This window comes from Dermacentor variabilis, chromosome 2, assembly GCF_050947875.1.
Source record: "Dermacentor variabilis isolate Ectoservices chromosome 2, ASM5094787v1, whole genome shotgun sequence".
In the NCBI taxonomy this organism is placed as follows: Eukaryota; Metazoa; Arthropoda; class Arachnida; order Ixodida; family Ixodidae; genus Dermacentor; species Dermacentor variabilis.
In genome coordinates, this window is record NC_134569.1 from 36,460,874 (window position 1) to 36,486,322 (window position 25,449).

Below are 25,449 nucleotides of genomic sequence, written 5' to 3' on the forward strand. Positions count from 1 at the left end.
TACGCTTCCCTGCGTAGCATTTCTGTATTAAGGTGAAGCGGACTTTCAGAAACCAGCGTTATGCAACGCGGTGTGCTTTTCGAGCTTCGCAGCCATTGGAGAAGATTAGAGAGGCTTAGTCGATGCCATTGCTGACAGCAGCAAATTGTTTCAATGAAAAAACACGGCACCTAACAGCAAGAAGCTTGGTAGTGAATGTCAAAGTACCTAGGCCTAGCGTTGCCGTGGTGGTGGCTATGGCTGCCTGTGGATCTGCGTGCGAGAGAGCCGGTACAAGGCGACAAGATAATCAACATGGCGGTGGTGGTTGCTTCAAATAATGCCGTTTCGGACCTGTAGTCACAGCAACAAGTCTGGAAAATTGGACGGCAAAGGGTCCTTGCGTCCAAACTTTCAGGCGTTCTTATACATTGACTTTATGGAGTACAGTGAAACCTCGTTAAACCGTAGTTGGCCGGAGCTCGGAATAACTATGTACTAAACGGTAGTACTGTTTAACTGAAATTGCATGAGATCGCCCACTTACCTGTCGAAAACGGAACTCAGTGAGAGTGCAATGAAAGGGGAAAAAAACATGCAGTATTTATGCACTTCGCACAACAAAAGTGTTGTTTTCGTTTGATGCCGCAGCGGCCTAGCACAACGACAGCGGCTTCAAACTTACTGAAGCTGCGTGCCAGCTTTTGAGCCAGTCCCCTCTTCTCGGCGAACATTCGCATGTCAGATTCCTCATTGGCGTTACGTATTCTCCGTGCACGCGCACAGTATTGCTGCAGAAGTCCCATGGGCGCATTTTCATTGCTGGGTGCCGGAGTTTGGAATACTTTTTGTTTGGAATAGAGTTATGTTATCGCGCCCCTGTTCTCGTCGTGACGATTGCATTCATTAGGCTGTCGTAACGCGTAGCTTCTGCCACTGTCGGGCCTGAATCACCCGTGCTGTCGCTTTCCGTGTCGTCCTTATCACTGTCGCTAGGCGACACTTCGGTAACAACAGAGGCAACGATGGCGAAAAGTCGAACCTCGTAGCCGACATGTCTTCATGATCGCAGCAGCGCTGCCGAGCAACTTCTTCGCATTCCAAATGTGATACACCGTAGTCAACAGCAGATCCTTGTCGCATGCCAGTGCCGACTTTTTCGTGTCACGTTCGATAGCACGGACGATGTCTAATTTTTCTTCTATGCTGAGCACCCAGCGTCTTTTTTATCCGAGCTCCCGAATGACGCGAGTCCTCGCTTGCACGACGCCATAACGCTCTCTGGCACGGCGTCGAAATGATGCTGATGTTCATGTGGCTTCACGCGCAAACGCACGGGGCGCTTGGAGGCCGTTGTGCCGATCTCTGAGGCTTGTTGTTCTGCCGGGCCGCCCGATGGAGATGATGCACCGCCGTGTTTGCACAACGAAAAGTTGAAACGCTACGTTTTAAACGATGCATACGCAATAAGCTGGTACGGTTTATGCGGATACAAAACACATTATGTTCAATGGCCGCTGAGTCGGGGATTTGACTTTACTACTTTTAAAATGAAACTACTGTTTAAGCGGGTATGGTTTAACGAGGTTTTTCTGTATATGGCAATGCTGTAATGGTGGCTGGAAAATCGATAGTTGACAGTATATATGTATATACGCAGGAAAGAGACGACAAACATTTTGAAAGACTTATTTACTTAACGTTTTCGGCTGGTGGACCAGCCTTCATCAGCCTCCACGAGCCAAAAACGTTACGTAAATAAGTCTTCCAAAAAGTTTGTCGTCTCTTCCCTGCACATGTTACATCGGGTCCTGTGTGCTGAACTTTTAAGAAACCCCTATATATATATATATATATATGGGCATGTTCAGATAAGAACGGTAATCGAGGTCCCATGACCATTTTTTGTTTTCAATGAAATTTTTATATCTGATGGGCAAATGTGTCCACACAAAGGAATGAACGTTAGTTTTGCAAGAAATTTTTTAGTTTTCTCGGAAAAAAATTGTATGTCACAAGAGGTGGAGAACATCGTTTTTGCCACTTCGCAAAGTTGCAAGTTTGGAGCCTCACTGCATGCACAATAAATTTTTTCCGCACATAAGTATTTTTTCGTGACCTCTTTGCAACATGTACTATACGAACAAATAAAAAAACATTTTCTCGCTGCGTCAATCTTCTAAATAAAAAAGCCCAAACTTCGCTTCCGGAGCTATTCGGTGCAAAAAAGGCACTTTTCAGGGCAGCCTCAGGGCAAGATGAGTAAATATCTCCACACTGAATCTCTTTCTCAGTATTTTCCAGCTACTTTTACTCACTTTAGGCAAGTTTTGTAGTTTTACACTTGATAGATATTTTTCAATATGGCCTCAAATTCGGCCGAAGATCAAAAACGTCAAAAAAGTGACAACTTTGACTTCGATTAAAAAAAGGACATCTTCGTCGAATTTCATTAAAATTTGCCTGAATAATCCGCAATACTCTATAATATTAGGGTACCAAAAAAGTGTTGCATTATATTGTTTTAAAGTATGAAAATGAATACAAAACTGAGTTCATGATTTCAATCCCTACGATTGCTCAGTATTTTCTCTTAGGATGCGCTATCGTGAGAAGCTGGATTTAGTATTGTCTTTTTGTGGGTAACTTTTAAACGCTACAGTTGCCGAGTTCATAAGTGTAATTTTTAAGTGTTTTTTTTTTCTTACAATCAAAGGTCTAAAGCTCCTATTCGCTTTCGTACTCTTCTAACAGTGGGACTTAACTTACTGTAAGCATAGTTGAGAACGTTATCTTGGAGTGACGTGTGGTTAGTGGTCGTTTATGCAAACATTTAATGCACCCGTCGCTACTCTCAAGATGCCTTTAACGAGCTGCCGCCGCTCCATGGATGAACCGCGCTTGGCAGCCGCTCCTATAGCTATATAACGCCCGGCGCGGCCCTGAATTTCATAGTACCATGTGTGCCGCCACCGAACCAAGGCTTTAGCCGCCGCTATCATCTTTCCACCGCAACGCACCGAACGCCTGGCAGTTATACCTCAGCCTTGGACCTTCGACCGAGACAGGCCCGATGAGCGGACGTTGTTCGAATCTCGAGTTTCGCGTGTCGTTTTGCAGGCCTGGTAGAGTGCGGTTACGGTGTGTCCTTCAACCGTTACTTTCATGTTAACGGCTGACGTCGCCGGCGGAGTGGCGGAGTCCGAGTGACGCATAGCTCGACGGCTGAGCGTCTCTCCGGAGCTGGGGAGCCGGGGTCGTCGGGGTCTCGGGGCGAGCCGTCCCGCTCGCGGTGCCTCGGGGACCCCCGGCTGGGGGCGGCGGTTCGGGCCGACGTACGTGCTGTGGAGCAGTGTTTAGGCACGTCTGACCTCGACGAGCGCGCGTGGTGTTCTCTGGTAGAGGGTGGGGTCGTTTTCTGTACTCACATGGTTTCTCTGCGCTCGAGGGCTCCCACGACAAGCATTCTTGGTATCTCAGTCTCAGCTCGTACGCCAGACCGAACCAGCGTCAGTGTCGATGGCGGGCAGCCTGTGTTAAAAATCCATCCATCTGTCCATCTCCTTTTTTTGGAAAAGCAGCCCTGGGCCCTGCATCCGTCGCCTGCTCTTCTCTCCCACAATAATCTTCGGAAGCGGTGAGCTTTTGCATTCATGAAGAGATTTCCGCGGCGAACGTTTTGTGCCGACTACTCAAAAAGGCACAAACAGAGAATTGAAAAAGGACGTAATTTTCGCAGTGTAAAGACACTCAATGTCGCTGCTCTCAAAAAAGTCCTACTTCCCGAAGAAGCTCTCCGAGTACGAGAAAGTGACTTCATCTGTCAGAATTGTTACCGTCGGTTCAAAGAAGACATAGATAATATGCAGGCAGAGTCGACCGAAACATTCGAAGAATTCCGCCCTGGAGAAGAAATCGTAGAAAATTTAAACTCCAGTGTCAGCCTTACCTCCGAAATCTCGCCCCTAAAGCCACCGAGCGCTCTAAAAAAACGCCTCAGACTTTCCTATGCAAAGCGAAAGCAGGAAGAGGTGGCCAGAGCTATGGTGACGAAAATACAATCAGGGATACAGGCAGCATATAATATCCCAGAGACTTCGCGTGCGTCGCAAGAAAAGTGTGCGCAATGCAGCAGCTGGGAAGACAACCTACATTCTGCCTACAATAGGTGTAAGTCCTTTCAAGAGCGTTGCCAGCTGCTGACACTGCTACCACGCAACCTAACTGTGAAATATGTGCAGGAAGTTATTCCAGAGGCAACGAGGTACGTTATTCAAAAATCGAAGAAGATGGTGGATGAAGACGGCGTATGGTCAACACAGGAGCGATATACAAGATGTAAGCTACAACACGAAGACATTACCACCGTTTTAGAATATTACACCATGGATGAACTCGATTGCTCTAGACAGACACCGAACAAAAAGGATGTTGTGAGAATCGAAAAGGAGGGAGAGAAGGAATGGGTACCTAAACAATTCATGACACGGTCCTTGCGAGAAGCATTCCGCCTCTACAAGCAAGCTCACCCTGCCTCCCAGGTTGGCCTCACAAAATTCATATCCTTGCGTCCTGAGTGGGTGAAATGCTCGCCACAGTGGCAAGTGTGTGTCTGCGTGTGCTGTGCAAACTTTCAGTTGTGCCTCGTGGCACTGCAGAACGCCTCTGGAAGGTCGCTTTCTCCCGACGATATGCAGAGTCTCTGCGTATGCCAGGAACCTACTGCGTCATGTTTCCTCAGGAATTGTGAGCACTGTCCACAAGATGGCATTTTCACTTTGGAAAATTTTGACATGAGCAGCGAGGACGAGGTGTTGATTGCTTCATGGGAATACGGTGAGCTAGTTAAAAAAACTCTGACCGCTTCATCATTTATGAGAGAATTTCTAAGAATGACCATGAAATGGATTCCCCACAACTATATCAGATCTGTGCAAGCAAAAGCAATACATGAAGAAAAACAGAGCTGCGAGAGAGGTGCAATTGTTTTGCATTTTGATTTCGCCGAAAACTGGACAGTTGTGCTTCCAGACGCAGTACAAGCGTACCATTGGCAGAAAAAGCAGGTCACCGTGTTTACCTGCGTTGTCACGTCAAGAAAATCGACTCAGAACTACGCCGTTATTTCCGACGATATGTCCCATGATTCAGCTCATGCATGTTTGGCTCTGTCAAAAATCAAAGCACACCTCGAAGACAACGTGCCAATCTACACCAAGATAACACATGTGAGCGACGGGGCTCCCGCTCACTTCAAGAATAAATATCAGTTTCATGAGCTACAACGCAGTGAATGTCAAGAGATGAAATGGATGTTTTCGGCCACTGGACACGGCAAAAATGCTTGCGACGGCGTTGGTGGCCTTGTGAAACATCGAGCATCACACCACAACTTGCGGAAGCCTGCAAGTGAGGCCATACAAACAGCCAGCGGCTTCGTGGACGCAATTCAAGGAACGCTAAAGAATATCACCATTCTGGAGCTCCCACAGAGGGAGCTTGCAGACTTTCGCGAAATGAAGAAGGAAGAATGGAAAACGGCAAAGAAAGTGCCTGGAGTTCAGACACTCCACATGTGGAAGTACGTTCAATCAAATGAAGGCAGTGCATCCTACGTGGCATCCACCGCTGCTTCGGAATGGAAGAGACTGTGATCTGGTTTGTGCTTCGGGCACGACAATATAATGTGCGCATACCGAAGTCAACTGCTGCCGTTTATTTCTTGTTACGATTTTCTGAATTGCAATCTGCACATAAAGCAGCATTCCATTTGTAAATTGTGTCCCTATTAAAACTCCTGCTGATTAAAAACCTTGCATATCAATTGTCCCCCTCAGAAGACGACGTTTTGTCTCCTGACAGTGCCCTGTCGAACCATTGAACACAGAGGTAAACAGATGCAGGTGCGGACACGTCGGCTTCAGAAACACATTAATATTCATTTTTATATATAAAAACTTTTCTAAGCGCCGATAAATGATCTAATATTTTTAAAGAATCGATTACATACCAATGTAACTTACGATGATAAATTAGGCAATACAAAAAACGTTTGACCGCCGCCAGCCAGTTCTTGAGACATCAGGTGAAATAGCGAATTTATTCCCATTTTGACGCATCAAGAACGCCGCTAACAAGCGAGTAGAAGCTCTACAAACATTGAGGATGGTTCGGATATTGTGGTAAATAAAATGTAACCAAGTTCAGTGAGTGCTAGAACAAATTTCGGAGAGTTACTATTTCTAAGAGGCAGTAATAAGCAACTCTAGATAACAGAATCATGAACTCAGTTTTGTATTCATTTTCATACTTTAAAACAATATAATGCAACACTTTTTTGGTACCCTAATATTATCGAGTATTGCGGATTATTCAGGCAAATTTTAATGAAATTCGACGAAGATGTCTTTTTTTTAATCGAAGTCAAAGTTGTCACTTTTTTGACGTTTTTGATCTTCGGCCGAATTTGAGGCCATATTGAAAAATATCTATCAAGTGTAAAACTACAAAACTTGCCTAAAGTGAGTAAAAGTAGCTGGAAAATACTGAGAAAGAGATTCAGTGTAGAGATCTTTACACATCTTGCCCTGAGGCTGCCCTGAAAAGTGCCTTTTTTGCACCGAATAGCTCCGGAAGCGAAGTTTGGGCTTTTTTATTTAGAAGATTGACGCAGCGAGAAAATGTTTTTTGATTTGTTCGTATAGTACATGTTGCAAAGAGGTCACGAAAAAATACTTATGTGCGGAAAAAATTTATTGTGCATGCAGTGAGGCTCCAAACTTGCAACTTTGCGAAGTGGCAAAAACGACGTTCTCCACCTCTTGTGACATACGATTTTTTTCCGAGAAAACTACGAAGTTTCTTGCAAAACTAACGTTCATTCCTTTGTGTGGACACATTTGCCCATCAGATATAAAAATTTCATTGAAAACAAAAAATGGTCATGGGACCTCGATTACCGTTCTTATCTGAACATGCCCATATGTGTATATATATATACATACATATATATATATATATATATATATATATATATATATATATATATATATATATATATATATATATATATATATATATATATATACAGTGAAACCTCGTTAAACCGTAGTTGGCCGGAGCTCGGGAAAGGTACGTACTAAACGGTAGTACTGTTTAACCGAATAGAATGAGATCGCCCACTTACCTGTCGAAAACGGAACTGAGAGAGAGTGCGATGAAAGGGGAAAAAACATGCAGTATTTATTCACTTCGCGCGACAAAAGCGTTATTTTCGTTTGATGCCGCGGCGGCCTAGCACGCCGACGACAGCGGCCTCAAACTTACTGAAGCTGCGTGCCAGCTTTTCAGCCAGCCCCCTCTTCTCGGCAAACACTCGCATGGCAGATTCCTCGTTGGCGTTACGTATTCACCGTGCACGTGCGCAGTAGTGCTGCAGAAGTCCTGGGGGCGCCTTTTTCATTACGGGTGCCGGAGTTTGGAATAATTTTCATTTGGAATAGAGTTACGTTATCGCGTCCCTATTGTCGTCGCTACGATTGCATTCATGAGGCTGACGCAACGCGCAGCTTATGCCACTGTCGGGCCTGAATCGCCCGTGCTATCGCTTTCCGTGTCGTCCTCGTCACTGTCGCTAGTCGACACTTCAGCAACAACAGAGGCAACGATGGCGAAAAGTCGAACCTCGTAGCCGACATATCTTCGCGGTCGCAGCAGCGCTGCCGAGCAACTTCTTCGCATTCCAAATGCCACACACTGTAGTCAACAGCAGATCCCTGTTGCGTGTCAGCGCCGACGTCTTCGTGTCACGTTCGATACTACGGACGATGTCTAATTTTTCTTCTATGCTGAGCACCCGGCGTCTTTTTTATCCAAGCTTCGGAACGGCGCGAGTCCTCGCTTGCACAACGCCATAACGCTCTCTGGCACCGCGTCGAAATGATGTTGATGTTGATGTGGCTTCACGCGCAAACGCACAGGGCGCTTGGAGGCCGTTGTTCCGATCTCAGAGGCGTGTTGTTCTGCCGGGCCGCCCGATGGAGACGGCGCAGCGCCGTGTTTGCGCGACGAAAAGTTTAAACGCTACGTTTTAACCGATGCGTACGCAGTAAGCTGGTACGGTTTATGCGGATACGAAACACATTATGTTCAATGGCCGCTGAGTCGGGGATTTGACTTTACTACTTTTGAAGCGAAACTACTGTTTAAGCGGGTACGGTTTAACGAGGTTTTACTGTATATATATATATATATATATATATATATATATATATATATATATATATATATATATAGTGCTCCAAACCACCATCAGTTGCACTTTGCTAGAAGAGGCAGCAGGTGTGTTGAGTGAGCTCCTGAACAATACTTTGCAATGTGGTGAACATGGTTGGTTAAATCATGGATCCGAGAGCTCAAAGAGGTGCGATGTAATGCCAACACATTCCTCTCCCATTTACCATTAAATCGCTACTGTTCTTTCTTTTTTGTTTTTGTTTGTAGTGTTTCTTTTTGTTTGCTGCTTGCTCTGTTTACGCTAACTCGTGTGGATGCCCTGATTTTCTTTTTTAGAAAGCTTCCATGCTGACGTCAGTCTGCCTGTCCATCATTTCTCGAGTCATCTTACATTGCAAGTCCTGCTTTACAAAACTTCTTCAAGAAGAAGCACAAGGCAAGGGTTGTGATGTGAGTTCTTGCAGCAGTATTCTTTACTTTTTTTTGCTGATAATATAGATCTGCTTTTTAAGCCATAGTCTTAAAGCGTCACTATAATTTTCACTGCTTCTTAGGCATTGGCGTCCCTTGCTCACTAACATTTTTATCAACTACTCACTGAGGTAACATGCAGTTCTATAGTTCACTGCAGCAAAGGAGGTTCTTCTGCTGTTTGTCCATTTGATGCATTAACAATGGCTCAGCATCAATATAAACACCGATGGGAAACACTCAAAAGTTTGTTTCAACATGTGCTTCTTCACTGATTTGTCTAATTGGTGCACACTCTTATGTGACACAGTTGTGTGGCGAAAATGTAGTTATTCTAGAACTCACAGTGTTTGCTTGCAATAAAAGCCCATGCCATACATGCAGGCAGAGGAAGTCTTTGGGAACCTGCTGGACAAGTGGATTGAAAAGATGCCTCTTGTTAACCCAGTTGAGAGGGAGAAGCTTCTGGCCCTTACCCTCACTTCTATACTGACGTCTAATTCTAAGTAAGTGACTGGTCCTCTTTTTATTTATTTTTTTTGCTTGAAGGATAGCAGTCACCTGCCTGTGCTATTTACCACAATACAATCAAACCCACTTAGAACAATACCTGTTTTAACAATATGTTGAAAATAACAATCAGCAGCCGCAGCACTGTGAACTCTTGTGAAATAAACCACTTATTGTAATGTTCCCATGCTGCGTTATTGGTTATAACAATTAAATCTGGGTACTGGGTGTCTACGCCAAAAGAAAAAGGAACACAAGATTCTTGAAAAAATATTGCAAGCCACTGCATCTGCCTGCATGTTGCGCCAGCTGTGCACCTTCACCGCATCACCAGCTTCATGTGCCTGTCTCCAGTCTTCCTTCCAGCCCTCTTAAACACCAGTCAACTATGCTAACACCTGTCAGCAGAGTCTGCTCATGTTTTGAAGGGATCAAAGGGAGACGGGAGAGAGGATTGCAAGGCTAGCAATGCGACGAAGGGGCACGCCAACGTCGTTGGGCGTGTCAGCTTGCTTTTCTTTTCTTTTCCAGGATTTCCTACACCTTTTGCTTTCAACGCAGACACTAGCTAGGTTTAATTGCGCAGCATGCTAGGTTTAGTTGTTATAACCAATAATGCAGCATGCGAACATTTAGTAAGCAGCAGTAAGCCGTATCTGCTCATTGTTACATCTGAGTACCGTTAAAACCAAATTGTTATAAGTGGGCCTGACTGTACTTTTTTCTGTCTAATTAAGGGGGGACCCTGCGCCTGAAAACTTTTTTTTTAATTCTTGGTCGATTTAGATGAAGCTTACTGAGGTTATGTATTTCAATGTGGCTAGCTTTAAATATATATATTCAGTATTCTTGCAGAGTAAATAACTTTCCAGAAATTGAAGAAATTCAGCTTTATTGCGTAATTTGCTTGGAGGTGAGCTATCCTCCAAACTATACATGGCATAATAAATATCAACATACAAAAATCATGTAGAACTAACAAAGAGTGCAGATAAGCAAGTATGGTGTTCTAACCCAATTTTATATCAAATGAGAACATTGCAAACTTCAGTGAGGGAAATTCATCTAACTGCTAAAGAAAGAAACATTTTAAAAAAATTTTCTAAAAATGCAACATTATTTCGTTATTTGCACTCTACACAGCTTTGCTTTTCTGGAAAAAGAAAGAATTAGTGATAGCACAAGCAGAAGCAGAGGTAATGCACCTGCAATATGGCATCATCGTTAAAATTGTGGTTTTGAGAAAGCAAAAAAGATTTCACAACTGATACAGTCAACAGGCGATTTTTCGGACCCTCTAGGGAACGTAAAAACATCCGAAAATTCAGGCAGTCCGAAAAAATGAATGCATGCAAAAAAACGCACCTTTTTTCTTTTTTTCTCGGATCTAGAGGTAAAGGGCGAAGTACCAGGCTTCCGAAACCCTGCCAAAGCATCAGTGAAGTGGCTATAAAAAGAGGCGTTCAAGAACTCTGTATGCAGCCGACTGCCGGTTTATTATATACATATGCATCGTCGGGCAGCCTGTGTTATTGCTGCAGTGGTTTGAAGAACTTGCCAATTGTTGTTTGGACGGCGTTCCAGTTGCATGCGATCATATTCACCTCGATCTGAGCAAGGGTCATGTCAGCACTGTACACCGATGAAAGGGTCAATCAGCACTGTACACCGATGAAAGAGTCAACAGTGCTCTCGCCAACTCGGCGCTAAGGCGGCACAAGCATTGGCTCCTCATTTTCAACATCGGAGTCTTCCGAATCCCCCACAACCTGACGGACTATTTTCTCGTCAGTCAGTTCTGTGCAGAAGTTGAGCTCGTTTTCAGCGTCAACAAACTGTTCAAAAGTTATTTCCGTGGGTATGGAAACCCCAGCAGAGCGGAGGTCGTTGATCACGTCGTCCATGGGCGAGCACACGTCAATCGTGTTGCTGCTTTCAGGCAAGTCCGGTTCCTCTGTGGCGAGTACGAAGTCCGCATGGCAAAAACAGTTGCAAATCGTGTCTTGCCTCACTGCCTTTCATGCGTCCGCAAGCATTCCAACAGCAGACCGAAGATCAACGTTGTAGCCTTTGCCGTTTTCCGCACACAGCACCATGCGGTTTAGTACCCGCGAACGGTACAAAAGTTTCAGATTGTGGATTACGCCTTGGTCCATTGGTTGGAGGACTGCAGTCGTGTTGGGTGGCATGAATTCCAGCTGGACAGCCTTCAAATTCTTGATGTGACCATGAGCGGTGCAGTTGTCAATGAAGAGCACGACACGTCTGTTCTGAAGCTCAAACTTCCTGTCCAACCTGCAAACGTAACTTTCGAACAACTGCTGAGTCACCCATGCCTTTTTGTTGGCTTCGTACAACACTGGTAGTGTTGCCCCTTTAAAGCATCTCAGGTTCTTTGACTTCCCGATTACTAACAAGGGAAGCTTCTCGCTGCCAGACATGTTGCTGCCGACGAGAACGGTCGGCCATTCTTTACTGTGCTTGCCACCATGGCATGGGTCACCAGCAAAAGTGAGCGTTCTTTCTGGCAACATCTTATAAAACAAACTAGTTTCGTCGCAGTTGAAAACGTTGTCAGTAGAGAACTGCTGCAACAAAGACTGAAGTTTTCCGTTGCGGTACTGCTCAATAACTGCACTGTCGATGACGCCACTCTCACCGCACATCTTCTTGAACTTGAGGTCATTCTGATGTTTGAAGTTCCTCAACCATCCATCACTAAATTTAAAATCCTCAATGTCCATTTGAACCGCGAGAGTTTCCGCTTTTTCTTTCAAGATGCAGCCCGAGACTGGCAACCGCTTTGGTATCATCGAATTAAGCCACACGACAAGAGCTTCCTCAAGCATTGGATGAACACCTTGGCTTGCATTCTTTCTTTTGGGCACCAGATGGTTTTTCGGCCGCTTCCAAGATCTTGCCCTTGTTCTTGAGGAAATCCGAAACGGTTTCCTTAGAAATGCCGAACTCCTTGCTCACGTCAGCCTGTGATCGGCTGCTCACAACTTGCTTAATAATGGCGGCTTTCTTCTTCATCGTTGACCAACGGTACTGCTTTCCGCGCTTCGATGCCATCGGCGAGGACGACGAAGACGGAGTAGGGGCCATCGAAGTCAAGCAAAATCCTCAAGTTGCAAACAGTGGAGTTCGCTGACGAGCGTCGAAGCACCTAGGCTTAGCGTCGCAGAGCACAACAGCACAACCACACACCACACTAGCCAAAACGTGGCCTGCGCAAACAAACGAAATGGCGCCGCTCCAGAAACGCCGCCGGGGGTGGAAGTGTGGCGATGAACATAGCCAGCGTGGCCAGACCAAATCGGTGTGTGACAGCTGGATTCGACTAGTTGTGGTTCAAAGTGGTGATATGCTTCGGCTGCAAGTCGATTTCCTTCGCAAGGGTGCTGCGCGAGGAGCCAAAGGACCTTCCGTCGCGTCAGAAAGTCCAGAAAATTGGACGGTGGGGGGTTCGAGCGTCCGAAACTTCAGATGTCCTTATACATTGATTCTATGGGGCTCGTGGCAGTGCCGTGAAGACGTCCTAAATATCAGACATGTCCGAAAATTTGGCCGTCCAAAAATTCAGTCGTTGACTGTATATTGAAAGAAAGTTTAAAAAAACGACACCAAAGGCCATCTGTAGGCTCTAGGTATAATTCATGGCTGTTTGGCCATTGCCAGTCGACGACATAACATATACTGAGAGTATGTTCACTCCAAAAGGATTGGACATTTTCGGGCCCTCCATTCCCCGCGAGCTCTATCCAAACACAACTTCACTGCAGATCTCGCAAACAACAGTCAGTTTAGTAGCGAGACCGTAATCCTGATCGCTCCGCACCAGCTACGCAGAACCACCGCAAGTATTACACGACAAACCGCAAGAACATTGTTCACTGTTGCATGTCTGATGACAACGTACGGAGTAGTGGGCTTCGCAACTGAAGCTGTTGCACTATCGGCGGTCGGATGTTCAACAAAAAGCTGAATCTTTCGCTCCGTGGCCGTCGTAGATGCACTCTTGTCAAGCTTAGCTTCCTCATGTGCTCTCATCTTATCCACTTCCTCTTCACTTACGACAGCCGTGTTCAATTCTTGTGCGAGTGTAACCAGCGTGTGGATATGTATGGTCCAGCAAAGCAGCTGAGGTGTCGACGTTCGGCAGCAGTACGACTTCAATGGCGAGCTGCCGGGTATCCCGTGCTGACTGCGATTACGAAATTGCTTTCGGAAGTTTATTGCATCTCGTACATTTCTGCCCGTAACGATTCACAGAACGAAACTTTGTCGGACCTGCAGCATATCCAGCGTCGTAGTCTCGAGACTAAAACAAAATGGCAGCTGTTTTCGTCGTTTGAGCGCTCGTGGTCCTTGGAGCCAGTCATGACTCGCCATCTTGGCCACATCCTCAAGCTGGCCAATAATAGCGTGCGCTGCAAATTTCATTTCCTGTTTATTTTTTCGTGACTGCAGCACCAGCAATGTTGCCGACCAACGAATAAAGAAAGCCAGAGACGTGAGCTTTTAAATGATACTAAAATGACACTGGCAGGCAGAACGCGTAGTTATAGAGTTATGTGCTACAAAAATCAGGTGTGATTTGTCCCCAATTTAAAGGGCAACGCTTACAGATTCGCATTCTTAGATCACTAGAACAGAAGAACTATTCGGTATTCTGTAACCAAATTTTGGAGGTAGGTGCTGAAACGCGTTAGGAATGTGGAAAATAAAAATGGAAAATTCAAATTTTGGGTAGATTTTCGTTCCCAAAGACCCGATTCCCCCCCTTAAAAAGACCCTGACATGGTTCGGACAAATTTTCTAGACGCGTAGGGTGCAGCTAAAGTTAATGATTCGCACCATAATTTGTGTGAAACGTCTCATATTAAGAGAGCTATGGACGATTGCAAGTTACCCTCCTCCATAGTCATGCATTTTCTCAACTCGTTCGCCGAGTGATCGGCGAACGAGTTGCGTCATGTTGCTCTGCGTCATGATGGCATGTCGTGTCATCGACTCCCAGTTCTCTAGGAGAAAGCGAAGCCTCTGCAAACTCTCCGCCAGCTGCTTGGCATTCGAACCCAAGCGAGAGCTATCGAAGCAGCGTGCGTTGCGAGCATTCTGTCACAGCGCCGAATGTGTCTGGTATTCCTGTAACCACAGGCGAGCTAGGCATTTTGACGGATGGCTGCAGGCATAAACTCAAGCTGATGAAGGAACTTAGCGTAGACGTACATGAGCGGCCTGATTAGTCTCTACGGTCCAGCCACCTGCTGGCGCAGAGCTTAACCAGCCAAACAAAGCGCTAAAGTTGCTGTAACCAAGTGTAAGACATTTTACACATTTACAAAAACAACATGTTACCGATTACACTCCTGCGAAAAATTTGCGCCAGCATCAAAGAACAATACATTTCGTTACTGCTACTGTGTGCGGTTGAGCTTTGTACCACCAGGTGGCTGCACCGTGCCAACCATTCACATTTGCACTTCTGCTCATCCCGTGAAACGACTCGGTCAAACGGCCAGGCCCTGTCCCCTTGTGCTTGCGTTTATACCGGACTCGCGAAACGCTATTGCATTAGTAATCTTTCGGTGCACAGTGATGGCCGCAAACGCGCAAATCCTGGTGCCGATCGGATAGCGACAGTCTGATGCGCTGCAGCCAGTCTGCTCATCTGCTGCCTTACAGAGGGACACGATGTCGCAGCTTGACATAATGCCAGTCACTAAATTTGCAGTACACAATGCAAGAAAGTCCAATCATAGTGCTCGCAAAAAGACTGAGACAGACTCTGAGTGCGGAGCTCTCATCAAAATGGAGCACGTTGGAACACAAGCAGACGACGCTTGTTGTGTGCCGAAAGTGCTTAATAAGTGTAATGAGAAATTGTTCTTGTGCATTCTCTTTCTGTTACTTTCTTTTTATATAAACAAATGAACTAACATTCCAACTACAGTCGCCGACTGATTTTCCAGACTCCAAAAATTTGGACATGCTCGATTATTCGGTCTGCTTCACGGCACCGCCATTCTCCCCATAGACCATAATGTATAACAACTGCCGAAAGTTCGGACGCCTTGCAACCTCTCGTCTGATTTTTCGGACACTCCTCGAGCCAACTCGATCGAGAGCACCATGCACCGACTCTGACCGGTATATGGTTCGACTTGCTGAACGCCATTTTTGTTTTGAACGGAGCCTCCTTGCTGCCCCACGAAGTGGCGCTACTGCAAATCCCCGCTCATCATAATTGTTTCTGCCTGGTTCGATAGAGTGGTTCTACAGCAGTTCTGGTTTCAGCTTAGTAAGCCATGTCAAGACAATCCAGCGGCTGATTTCTTTCTTCGTGCACGACGCTGCGAGTAAGCCGCATTTTTCGTTTGTGAGACTGGTGGTGTTTTCTTTGTGTGCTGTGTCGAGGTTCCGGTGATCCAACGCGGGATACGGAAACATCGCGTCAAGTGTTCAATGGCGTCGACAGTGCCCGCGCAGACTGCGCTGGGGAATTCCGGCAAGCGGTGCCGGGAGGCCTAAGATTTGATGCCTTCCGATGTGCTCCCTACCGACGCGGAAAATGTTCTGCTGAGACTTGCGCAATGGTTGCATTGCGATTCCGGACACCGTCTGATTTGACAGTTTCACAGGTGCTGACACTGCTGTACTGACATGCACAGCACTCGACGATGGCGAGATCATTCGTCAGGTTTCTGCTGCACCGCTGGACGATGACCAAGCCGGAAGATGACGCACCATGTGCTACGCTGCTGTCGCATGCGGAGCGTGTACAAGCAGTGACTGTGCTTTCAGCCGCCTATAGTGACCGCACGACCCTCTCCGAGATTCAGGCTTATCAGATTGCACGTAAACGGAACAGCGTGCAGCGGCGCATTCACAATTTCGTCAAGCTTACTGCCGAGCCGGAATAAGTGCGTGGAAATAAAGGATTTCATTTTTTTCCCCCTTAATCTGCTTTTTTGGACACCTGGTTATTCGGACATTTTTCGCAGTCCCCGTGAGGTCCGAATAAACGGTCGGCGACTGTATTAAGAACATCATTTGTTCACCATAATGGTAGCAAAATTATCGATGACACACCCTGGGCAGCCAATCAGATAGCTCGCCCTACTGACGTCAATTGGGTGATTTACGTCATACGGGTAGGGGCGGCTGAATATTCTGCCGAGCAGTGTGCTGCGATCTGCAGCGATGTACATTTTTAAAACCTTATAGTAAAGTACCTAGATGTAAAGTACTTATAAGTACTAAGTAAAGTACTATAAGTACTTGTAAGTAAAGTACTTATAAGTACTAAGCACTTATAGTAAAGCCCTTAGCTGCGTCAATTAATGATGAGAAAGACCTACTCTAACAACTCAGTACATTTGTACAAAATCGTCAAAATTGTTTCAGGGTCGCTTTAACATGTTTTTTTGTCTGGCACATCCTTGTTTTTTTTTTTTCATGCAATCCGGTAACAGTGAAATTTCCTCGGCACTTGACTATTGTTATAAGTGCATTTGACTGCACATGGTAATGAGACACTTTAAGAGAAGCACTAAACTGTTTTAAACTGATAAGCAAATAAACTGATTCCACCAAACTCTTTTTCTTTATATTGTGGTTAGTGGTTGGCTAATAGAAGAGGAAATGGATGCCAAACGGTAATTGTGATGTCACAGATTTCAAACTACCTTATTGTATTTGATCCACTGTAACATGCTAGAAGTTCTCGAAACTTGCTAAGTTTAATGTTTGACTCCTTTGTAATAAACCCTGTTCATACGTTCTTCGTTCATGCATCTTCCTTGGTTTAATGTCGCTAATGCCCGTGTTCAGCAAAGGGCTCATAGACACCTGTGAATTGGAATTCCTTTTGATAAGTCATCGTTCCTGCACATTTCGTTTTGACTTTGGTTTATAATTACAATAAGGATATCAAGTTTACCATCTATAAGGTAAAAAACCTAAAAGAAAAGTATCAACTGCAGTAGACACCTTAGCTCTGTACTTGTGACCACCACCAACATTTATTTTTGATGTGCTACATCAAAAGCGTTGTGTCTGTGCTACATCAAAGTTGTGTCTGCAGAACTTTCCAAAATTTTGGACACCTTATAGGGTGCCATTCGAAATTCAAACTCCACATTCACAACTGCATGTCACTTTGGCCACAGAATCAAGCAAAATAGCGATATTATGTCACCTGGCAGGTTCATTGATCATGTCTGTGGCTCCTCCTCAACACCGAAACTACCAAAGCCTAGCGGATCCAGTAGGCGCTGACCATGCTCAAATGGCAGGACAAGCCAAACCGCTAAAGCTGGAACCGCATGGCACGTTTTCCGCGAGCGAAAAACGTGACGCACGGCGAATGCCCGCGTTACCATCATCGTGCAAGCACCCGCACGATAAAAGGGAGCGCCGCTTTCGTGTCGTGTTTTCCGGGTTGCCAGACAACATAACTCCCAACAACATGAATTGTCTCTGTTACTGCATATATAATATGCCTTTAAACGTACAGAACACTACAGTGTAATTAGACAGCGACATTTTTTTCCGAAGTTTATTTATCAAGCTTCATTTCAAGCAGTAAGATTGTGTGCGAAACTGCGACTATGTACCTTCCGCATGCTGAGAGGCCGCTGTTTACTAGTTCACATAGAAAATGGAGTGTCGGCCACTTACTACCGAGCAGAAGAGGCGATTGCTACTATTAAGGGGGTTGCTGATACTGAAGCAAGAACAAATGCGGTTGTGTACGTCCCACAGGACACGACACTTCTCCACTTCAGTTATTAGGGCCTTGTTGAAGGTTGCTTTGCCCATTTTAGGTGAACACGATGCACGAACCAACACGATGCGCGAACGAAATCACGGTAGCACGTGTTTTCTTTGACGCACGCGCCAGTTCTGCCGGAAAAAAAAATTTCGCCAAGGAGGTTCTGTCGAGATGCGCAGAGAGCAGGGCTATCTGGTGGCAAAACCAAAAGAACCAAAATATCATGTGACCAAATGCCACGTGACTTACTTCAACTCTGATTGGTGGACGTGCCGCGCGAGGCGTTTTTTTCTACTCTGAGCAGCAGCACGTGGGGGCGCGATTTCGTGACGGATTATGCTGGGCAAGTGTCAAAATGATGCGCACATCCCACCATCCGAGTGCCAGTCGCGCCTGAAATCGCACCATGTGGTTCCTCCTTAAGTGGTCAACGTTTGCAGCACGTCCAACGTTTTTCATTTACATGTTAAATAGCAGCATAATCCCGGGTAACTTCTTCAAGCAGTTTCAAATGGCGCCAACTCAACCCTCAATGTCTAGACAAAGGAGGGCGATAATTAAATGACAGAAGCACCGGAAAATGATTGTTGCGAAGAAACCTGCGATAATTCAGCTATTGCAGCTCGGTCGACTTCAGTTATGTTGCCAGGGGTTGAAGTTTCAGTGCATTCATTGGCTGTATTTTAGTCCATCTGTAGTGACAGCATGACAATTTTCAACATACGGATTGACCAGGTCTCAGGCAAGTGTATGTGTGTACAGCTCTGCATTAACAAACTTGGGCCGTATACTCAATCACTTTCCAAGATGCATACTTTCAGTTTCGTAGACACGTTGACGAGGGGACAGCAATCCTGGCACTGGGATAAGACAGCATGTTTGGCAATGTGCCAAGAATGGCATTGCTCATAGGCACCAATGCATCTGGCCCGAAAGTGGTCATCCAAAATTGTGATACACCTTTTTTGGCCACTTGTGGAATAAGTCACTCATTCTCTGTTGAATCGGATACTTTACACTCCTGAATTTTTGAACTTTTAGGTAGTCCTCATCAGAGCAGAGTTAGCTATCGGTGACTGAAAATCCTTTGGAGGCTCATCCGTGCTTTAGTGTCTTTATCTTAATATTGTCGCGTGTGGAAAGACACAGACAGAAGAGGCTATTCACAGGCTATTTACACTGGAGCCAGGCAGCCAGACTGACACTTGCTCGCGCCAAGTGCACCGACCAACTTCATCGTCGTTCTCGCGGCGACTCGTTTCTTGAGCATCGCTCAATGATGTCGTAATACTACCCCCCCCCCCCCCCCCCCCGGCAGCAAAAGCACCGTCACAGTGCTGTTAAATATCGAAGGCGCGTGGAAAGTTGTAGAGATTGAGTCGGGCAACATGGACAATGTCACTGGTTGTCACAGCGGAGGATGTAGTGGGCGTGGCTAGAACGATTTCATAGGTGACATCGGTCACTTTGCGGAGCACGTGATATGGACCTGTGTAACAAAAAAGGAGTTTTTCACATAGGCCAACTTTATGCGAAGGTGACCAAAGCAACATATGGGTACCGGGCACAAAATGGACATCACGGTGACGGAGGTCGTAGCGTTGCTTCTGCTTGTCTTGAGACACTTGTAGACGAGCGCACGCAAGTTGGCGAGCGTGGTCAGCATGGGCGATTGCATCAAGGGCATAATCGCTAGTTGAAGCTGTGGCAGACGGAAGCACAGTGTCCAGTGGTAGCATTGGTTCGCGGCCATACAAGAGGTAAAACGGGGAAAAGCCAGCAGTTTTGAGATGAGAAGAATGTTGTGTGTGGAAAGACGCAGACAGAAGAGGCTATTTACAGGCTATTTACACTGGAGCCAGGCAGCCAGACCAACACTCGCTCGCGCCAAGCGCACCGACCAACTTCATCGTCGTTCTCGCGGCGGCTCGTTTCTTGAGCATCGCTCGATGATATTGTAATAATATTTAACAGCATGCTGGCATGATTTTTCAGCATGTTCGCATAATATGTTTTCCTGGTATTGCACTAATAGTTTTTTCCTCACATTTCTATTGAAAATTTGTCAGAGAGGCTTTACTGCAGTCAGTTTTAACTGATACAGTCGACGTCCATTAGTTCGACCCTGACAGGACCTGATGGAATTATGGATCTGATGGAAAACTGATGGAATTATCCGGCAGATCGAATTAAAGAAGATGCTGAAAAAAAAGTCAAAACGAACTGCTCATTCATTAGGTAGTATTTGCCCAATTCTAACATGTCCCCGAACCAAATGCGCACCTGCTTTCTATGTGTCCAAAACATAAAACTAATGTATTGGTAACATTAAGGCTCCTCCCCAAAAAAAGTCGAAATTTAATGTGCACCTGATTTTTAGCAAGAAAAATGTGCAGCGACGGCTGGTTTCTTAAAATCAGCTTCGCTGCAATGCAGCCTCGTTGTGCGGCAAAGCATACAAACGCCGTGAACGCATTTTTTGGTTAATTTTCTTAGAAAGAAAAAGGAGCCATGCGTGAAAATCTGGTAAAAACCGTAATCAGATATTGTGATATACCGTTATTGCTTTAAAATAATTCTAGGGCCGGCAGGAGATAGGCGTTGTCGACTGGAGATGACGTGTCCAGATTCACTGTGCCTAAGCTGTCAAGACAGATGTCAGTAAGAGAGTCACTATTAGGGTCACGATAGGGGTCAGGTGCATGCATCCTGACTGGTCAAGTTCGAATGATTCTGCGAAGGCTAATTTTAGCATATAAATAACAAGTTCTGGCCCATAGAAATGCAGGGGTGCCAGCCAGGACCTGCGGTCAGGATTGAGAAATTAATGGGAAAACCCAATTAACCAAAGTTGAATTGCCGGGATTCTACTGTAGAAGTTAACTAGGCCTGAGCAAATGCTGTCAAAATTGGTGACATCAGAGCAAGCTGGTGCGTGAAGCATTGACACTCACTCTACACGTGCTCGGTGACATTGGTGCAGCGTTAACTCGCACTCAAGAAAGTACATGCCCAACATAGCTAGCAATCATGCCTTTGGGTGAGGCCTAAAGCTGCTCTGGATGAACCTTTCCTTGCCCCGAAGAGATTGTCATCCTGTTTTCCAAGAGCTTGCCCCAAGTTGGGTGCCAGATGTCTGTGTAAAGGGGCAGATGTCAATGACTCGGCACACTGAGCCACGTCGTTGGCACACGCCTGCCCATCAACAGTGGTTTGATATAAGCTCGAGGAAACCATAGATGACAACCACGTGTACACTCGGAACGCATTTATATTCAGTTGCAACTAACATCTTGAGCAGCCCAGCTAGCTATAGTTGACAACACTGAGGGTTCCCTCGAAAAGAATAATACGTTGGATAAAGAAGGGCTTCGGAATTACCAGCTGGAGATACAGGAGGCTACGGTGATTGCCACAGCAAATGCATGGTTGATTAACCACGTGCAGGAAAATGGGAGCAGCGGTAAAGACCTTCACACTTGCCACTTACTGGTGACCAAAGAGGCTCGAGCGATGCCAGAGGGATCTCGCGCACCAGGGAATTGAAAATGCTTGCTATTCCCGTGCACTGCTCATGAACAGAAGGTTTCCCCTTTCCCCAACCTGCTGGCACCTGATGCGACGTTCGTCGTGCATGCGACAGACATGAGACCCGTCACCCAAAGATTCCCACAAGCCTCAGTATTGAAGTCCCATTTCATATGATTTCCCGGTGCGAACTTTCACAGTCAAGAACACAAAAAGTAACCTAATACATTTATGCTTCTTTTTTACCATTATATTCCCTGAAAATGCTATCTTTCGGCACTAACCTTCATTGCATCACCAGATGGCAATTATATCATATGTTTTCTGGTCGTTAGATGCCATGTGAACAAGAGAAGGTATGAGACATGCCCAATCAAGAGTAGTGGGTGCCTGCTACTGCAGCTTCCTTGTAGTACTCGCCTGCTCGTGTTGCATGAAAATGTCGGCATGGACTAAGTTTCATCTTTCGGTACCAGTACATCTCCTCATGGGTCATCCCACTTTGCATTCACAGCTATCACTGCCAGCCATATTCATAAGCATCTTCACCTATCTGTTTCACAGCGCATGTGGCATAGTGCCATTAGAAGCGTACTGCATGCTTTTAATGGGTGATAATTCAAATATGCCGCCTTTCTCTGCTACAGGCAGCACGATGGAAGTGTCATGTTTCGTGCCGGCGGCACCATGTTCCAGTATTGCACAACAGCTCAATTTTTTTTCGGTTTACCATCGCTGTCTTAATACATTATGCAATCAAAAACAACAAAACGCATCTTGGGCCACTGGGGCCCTATCAGCTCAATAGGCATTGGCATCTCATGCCACAGCGATTCTCTTCGAGTGTGCTCATCAAAACTTCCTGCCAGAATGCTCCACCCGAAGAAGCTGATTGTGGATGCGGCAAAGGCAACAGTGCACATCTCGAGTCTCTCGGGCCCCACCCTGCTTGGCACATATTGTCGTCCCATGCTGCAACAATTCGTGCAACACTTCACATTGTGTAGATGTCACCTGCAATTGAGTGTGTTAAATTTTCTGTGACTTCGGATCATATGTTTTCCCAGTTAGTATGTTTTTCTTGCATTTTTTTTTTTTCAAAATGTTGTGATGAGATTTTACTGTGACTAATGGATCTCATTTTTTTTTTTTATAAACTTCTAATCATAAGTCATTGTATGTGATGAACCCTAACTCTTGCTGTTACCCATTCATCTGCACTGTGCTTAGTATACCCATCCACGAAATTCTATGTGACAGCCTCAGTTCACTTGGCACCTACAGTGGAGAAAGCTTTTCAATAGTATTCCAGGCAGTAAGCAAAGAAATTGCTACCGTTGGTATCTAAAGACACGTGTGTGGCTCACACACGGAGTTTTAGAAGGTCTCCAGAGGCGCACCTAGTTATTGCGATTGTACAGTTGTATGTACCGTTATAAGTGATTTATAGGGAACAGCCAAATTTCCGTTCAGTAGGCCTGTTCGTATTGGCTCAATACCTATATGTAGTAGGTACCACTGAACGTACAACTATTCCACAATATGAGATGTTCAGACATAAAGCTGGCTGTTACGTACTGACATAAGATGTTCATAGCCACATGTTATGGGACATTGTTGCTTGAGGACAAATTATGTGCTCCTACTCATGCTTCTGTGCCACTCATGCTTCATGGGGTGCAGTCTATGAGTCTATGAGTCTGTTATACCTCTTTTTACCGGTGTGCTTTCTTCCTTGTGCTTTTTCTTTCTCCAGTGCTGTGTATGAACGAATATGTGGAATTCTTCTGGCCGTTGTGGAAGTGTTGAATGATGTCACAAAGTGTGACAATCTGGGAGCCCAAGTAGAGTGAGTATGCACTTACATTAATGCTTTACATGATCACAGCTATGTGCAAGATGCTGTGATAGGGCTGCATGTGGGCTACTTAGTAGGCAAGGAGAGAGTGATTGTAATGCAAGAATAAAAGAATAAATAATGTAAATCTAGTATTTCATCATTCAGTGTTCTTATGAAAGCCTAGTGCATCTCCTGGTCACAGTAATTTTTTTTTTTTTAAGGCTGTTCAATGCTTTTTAGGGGTGTGTGAATATTCGAAACTTTAGAATAACAAATCAAATAGTGTCCTATTCAGTCTTCAAATCAAGTAGTCATTCGTAAGTGTGAATATTTTTCAAATACTTTTAGACCATTTCAAAACGTCAACTGCGCCCAATGAAACCTGAAATTAGAGCAAAAGTTGGGTAAATTTTCACCCCATGAGCGTAGTATAGACATAAAACATGAGAACTTATGTAGTGGAGCAAGCTCCGTCGCTAATGTAACCATACTTTACAGGCTATACAGCAATCATTCGCACTCTCTGAAAAGTCTTGTGCATGCAGAGGAACTACTTGTTTCCTCCTAATGCTCCATTTGTGCTTTTAATAAACAGTGCTTCATGATGTACTCTGTAGTTACAGAAACTTGCTAACTTTAAAAATACTAGGATGTGAACATCATTCTGTATTAATTGTGATAATGTCTGTTCATTATTCAAAAGCTAATCAATATTCAATTCAATTTACTTCTAGCACTATTTGATTCGTGTTTGATTTGTTATCAAAAATCACTGTTCACACATCCCTATTGCTTTTGTAATAAAAATGGAATGTGACGGAAGAGAGACCCAAAGAATATACGATAACACAAGTGCTTACTGACAATAGTACAGTAGAATCTCAGTGTACAGTGTGTGCAGTAGAATCTCAGTAATACTATCATGCCTATATGAATTTCTGGATGATACAAATTTTTCGGGAGTCCCGGACCTAGTCAATTAGCTTACAACATCCTAAATTTTAAATGTTGCCAATCTGTTTGCCCCCCACTCAAAGCAAAGCATTTGCTTTGTGCAGTATCGGGCAACTTTTCAGCCATTTTCAAACACCTTGCTTATCAAGAGCCAGCAATTGCACTCGACCCAGTTTTGCCGCATCACAAGATTGGCAGTATTCGCTTCAATGGTTATCCTTATCTCTGTATTCCACATCTTCTGTTGTCTTTGATGCCCCATGACAATTCAAAGGTTTTCTAGCTTTATGCCCATCAGATTGAGTGATATGAAGTACACTTAAATCATGTTTACGACTTATCTTGTTCCACAACAGTAACTGTCATCTCCCATGCTTGCATTTCCTTTCTAGAAAACTCTGCACTCGCTACCTTTCTGTCAAGAATGCAATCTCACATTGTTAACGCGCATGCTGTTGGGACCTAGAAGTATTGGCACACAATGTTAAAGAAAGGAAAGGTGTAATATAAGTGAGGATTATAGTTGTGGGACAATACAAGCCCCAAAGGGTTGCAAACTTTCTGAGTGTAGCTTCACCACTGCAAAGAAACACGACAGATTCCTTTATCTTGCACAAATCATGACCTCATCCCCATAAGGCAGCAGCTTGGACGCAGCAACAAAAGAAATTTTAAATAACCAGGCTGCAGACGTATTCTCGGGCAGTACTATTGCTTTTGCGTGACATAGGGCTCAACCAGCCATTCAGTTCATCTGGTTTTGCTCAACCAGCCAATAAGTGCACACTGAAGGCTATATAGCTGAAAGTGACTGTCCAAGAATAGGTCCCCACATCTTGAAATTGTATCGGAACTTGTTAGGTATGCAGCTCACTGCAGCCAAAATGTTCACAAAACAAGCATGCCGCTGGTTAAAATTCAAATTTATGTCAGCCAATAGGAGTGCTCCCTATGTGCCACGTGACTGTACTAACAAATTGCAGCACTAGTTTTCCCTTGCCGCACTCGTTCTTGTTTCATTTATTTCTGCATAGAGGCATATAGAGCTGCTGCTATATGAATCTCCAATCACTGTTATGGAGATACTTAGATAGCTGGCGATATGTCAATGTAACACTTCCCGAAGCCTGATTTTCTTTGTGATTTCAGA

At 45.0% G+C, this 25,449-nt stretch overlaps 2 protein-coding genes across 2 annotated transcripts in view; both read left to right on the forward strand.

Moving 5' to 3' along the window:
• Positions 1–25,449, forward strand: part of Impbeta11 (importin beta11) — a 119,695-nt gene that overhangs the window by 86,777 nt on the left and 7,469 nt on the right. The window contains exons 22-24 of the mRNA XM_075680137.1: positions 8,551–8,664; positions 9,070–9,191; positions 23,262–23,354. Of these exons, the coding sequence (XP_075536252.1) occupies positions 8,551–8,664; positions 9,070–9,191; positions 23,262–23,354 (329 nt within the window). The remainder of the gene's footprint in view (positions 1–8,550; positions 8,665–9,069; positions 9,192–23,261; positions 23,355–25,449) is intronic.
• On the forward strand, positions 4,649–6,244 carry LOC142571630 (uncharacterized). The gene has a single exon (XM_075680139.1). The coding sequence runs from the start codon at positions 4,671–4,673 to the stop codon at positions 5,631–5,633; it is 963 nt and encodes a 320-aa protein (XP_075536254.1). The 5' UTR covers positions 4,649–4,670; the 3' UTR covers positions 5,634–6,244.

Bases quoted from the DNA above. Each gene is read 5' to 3' on its own strand.
- LOC142571630 (XM_075680139.1), top strand. From the start codon at position 4,671: ATGCAGAGTCTCTGCGTATGCCAGGAACCTACTGCGTCATGTTTCCTC.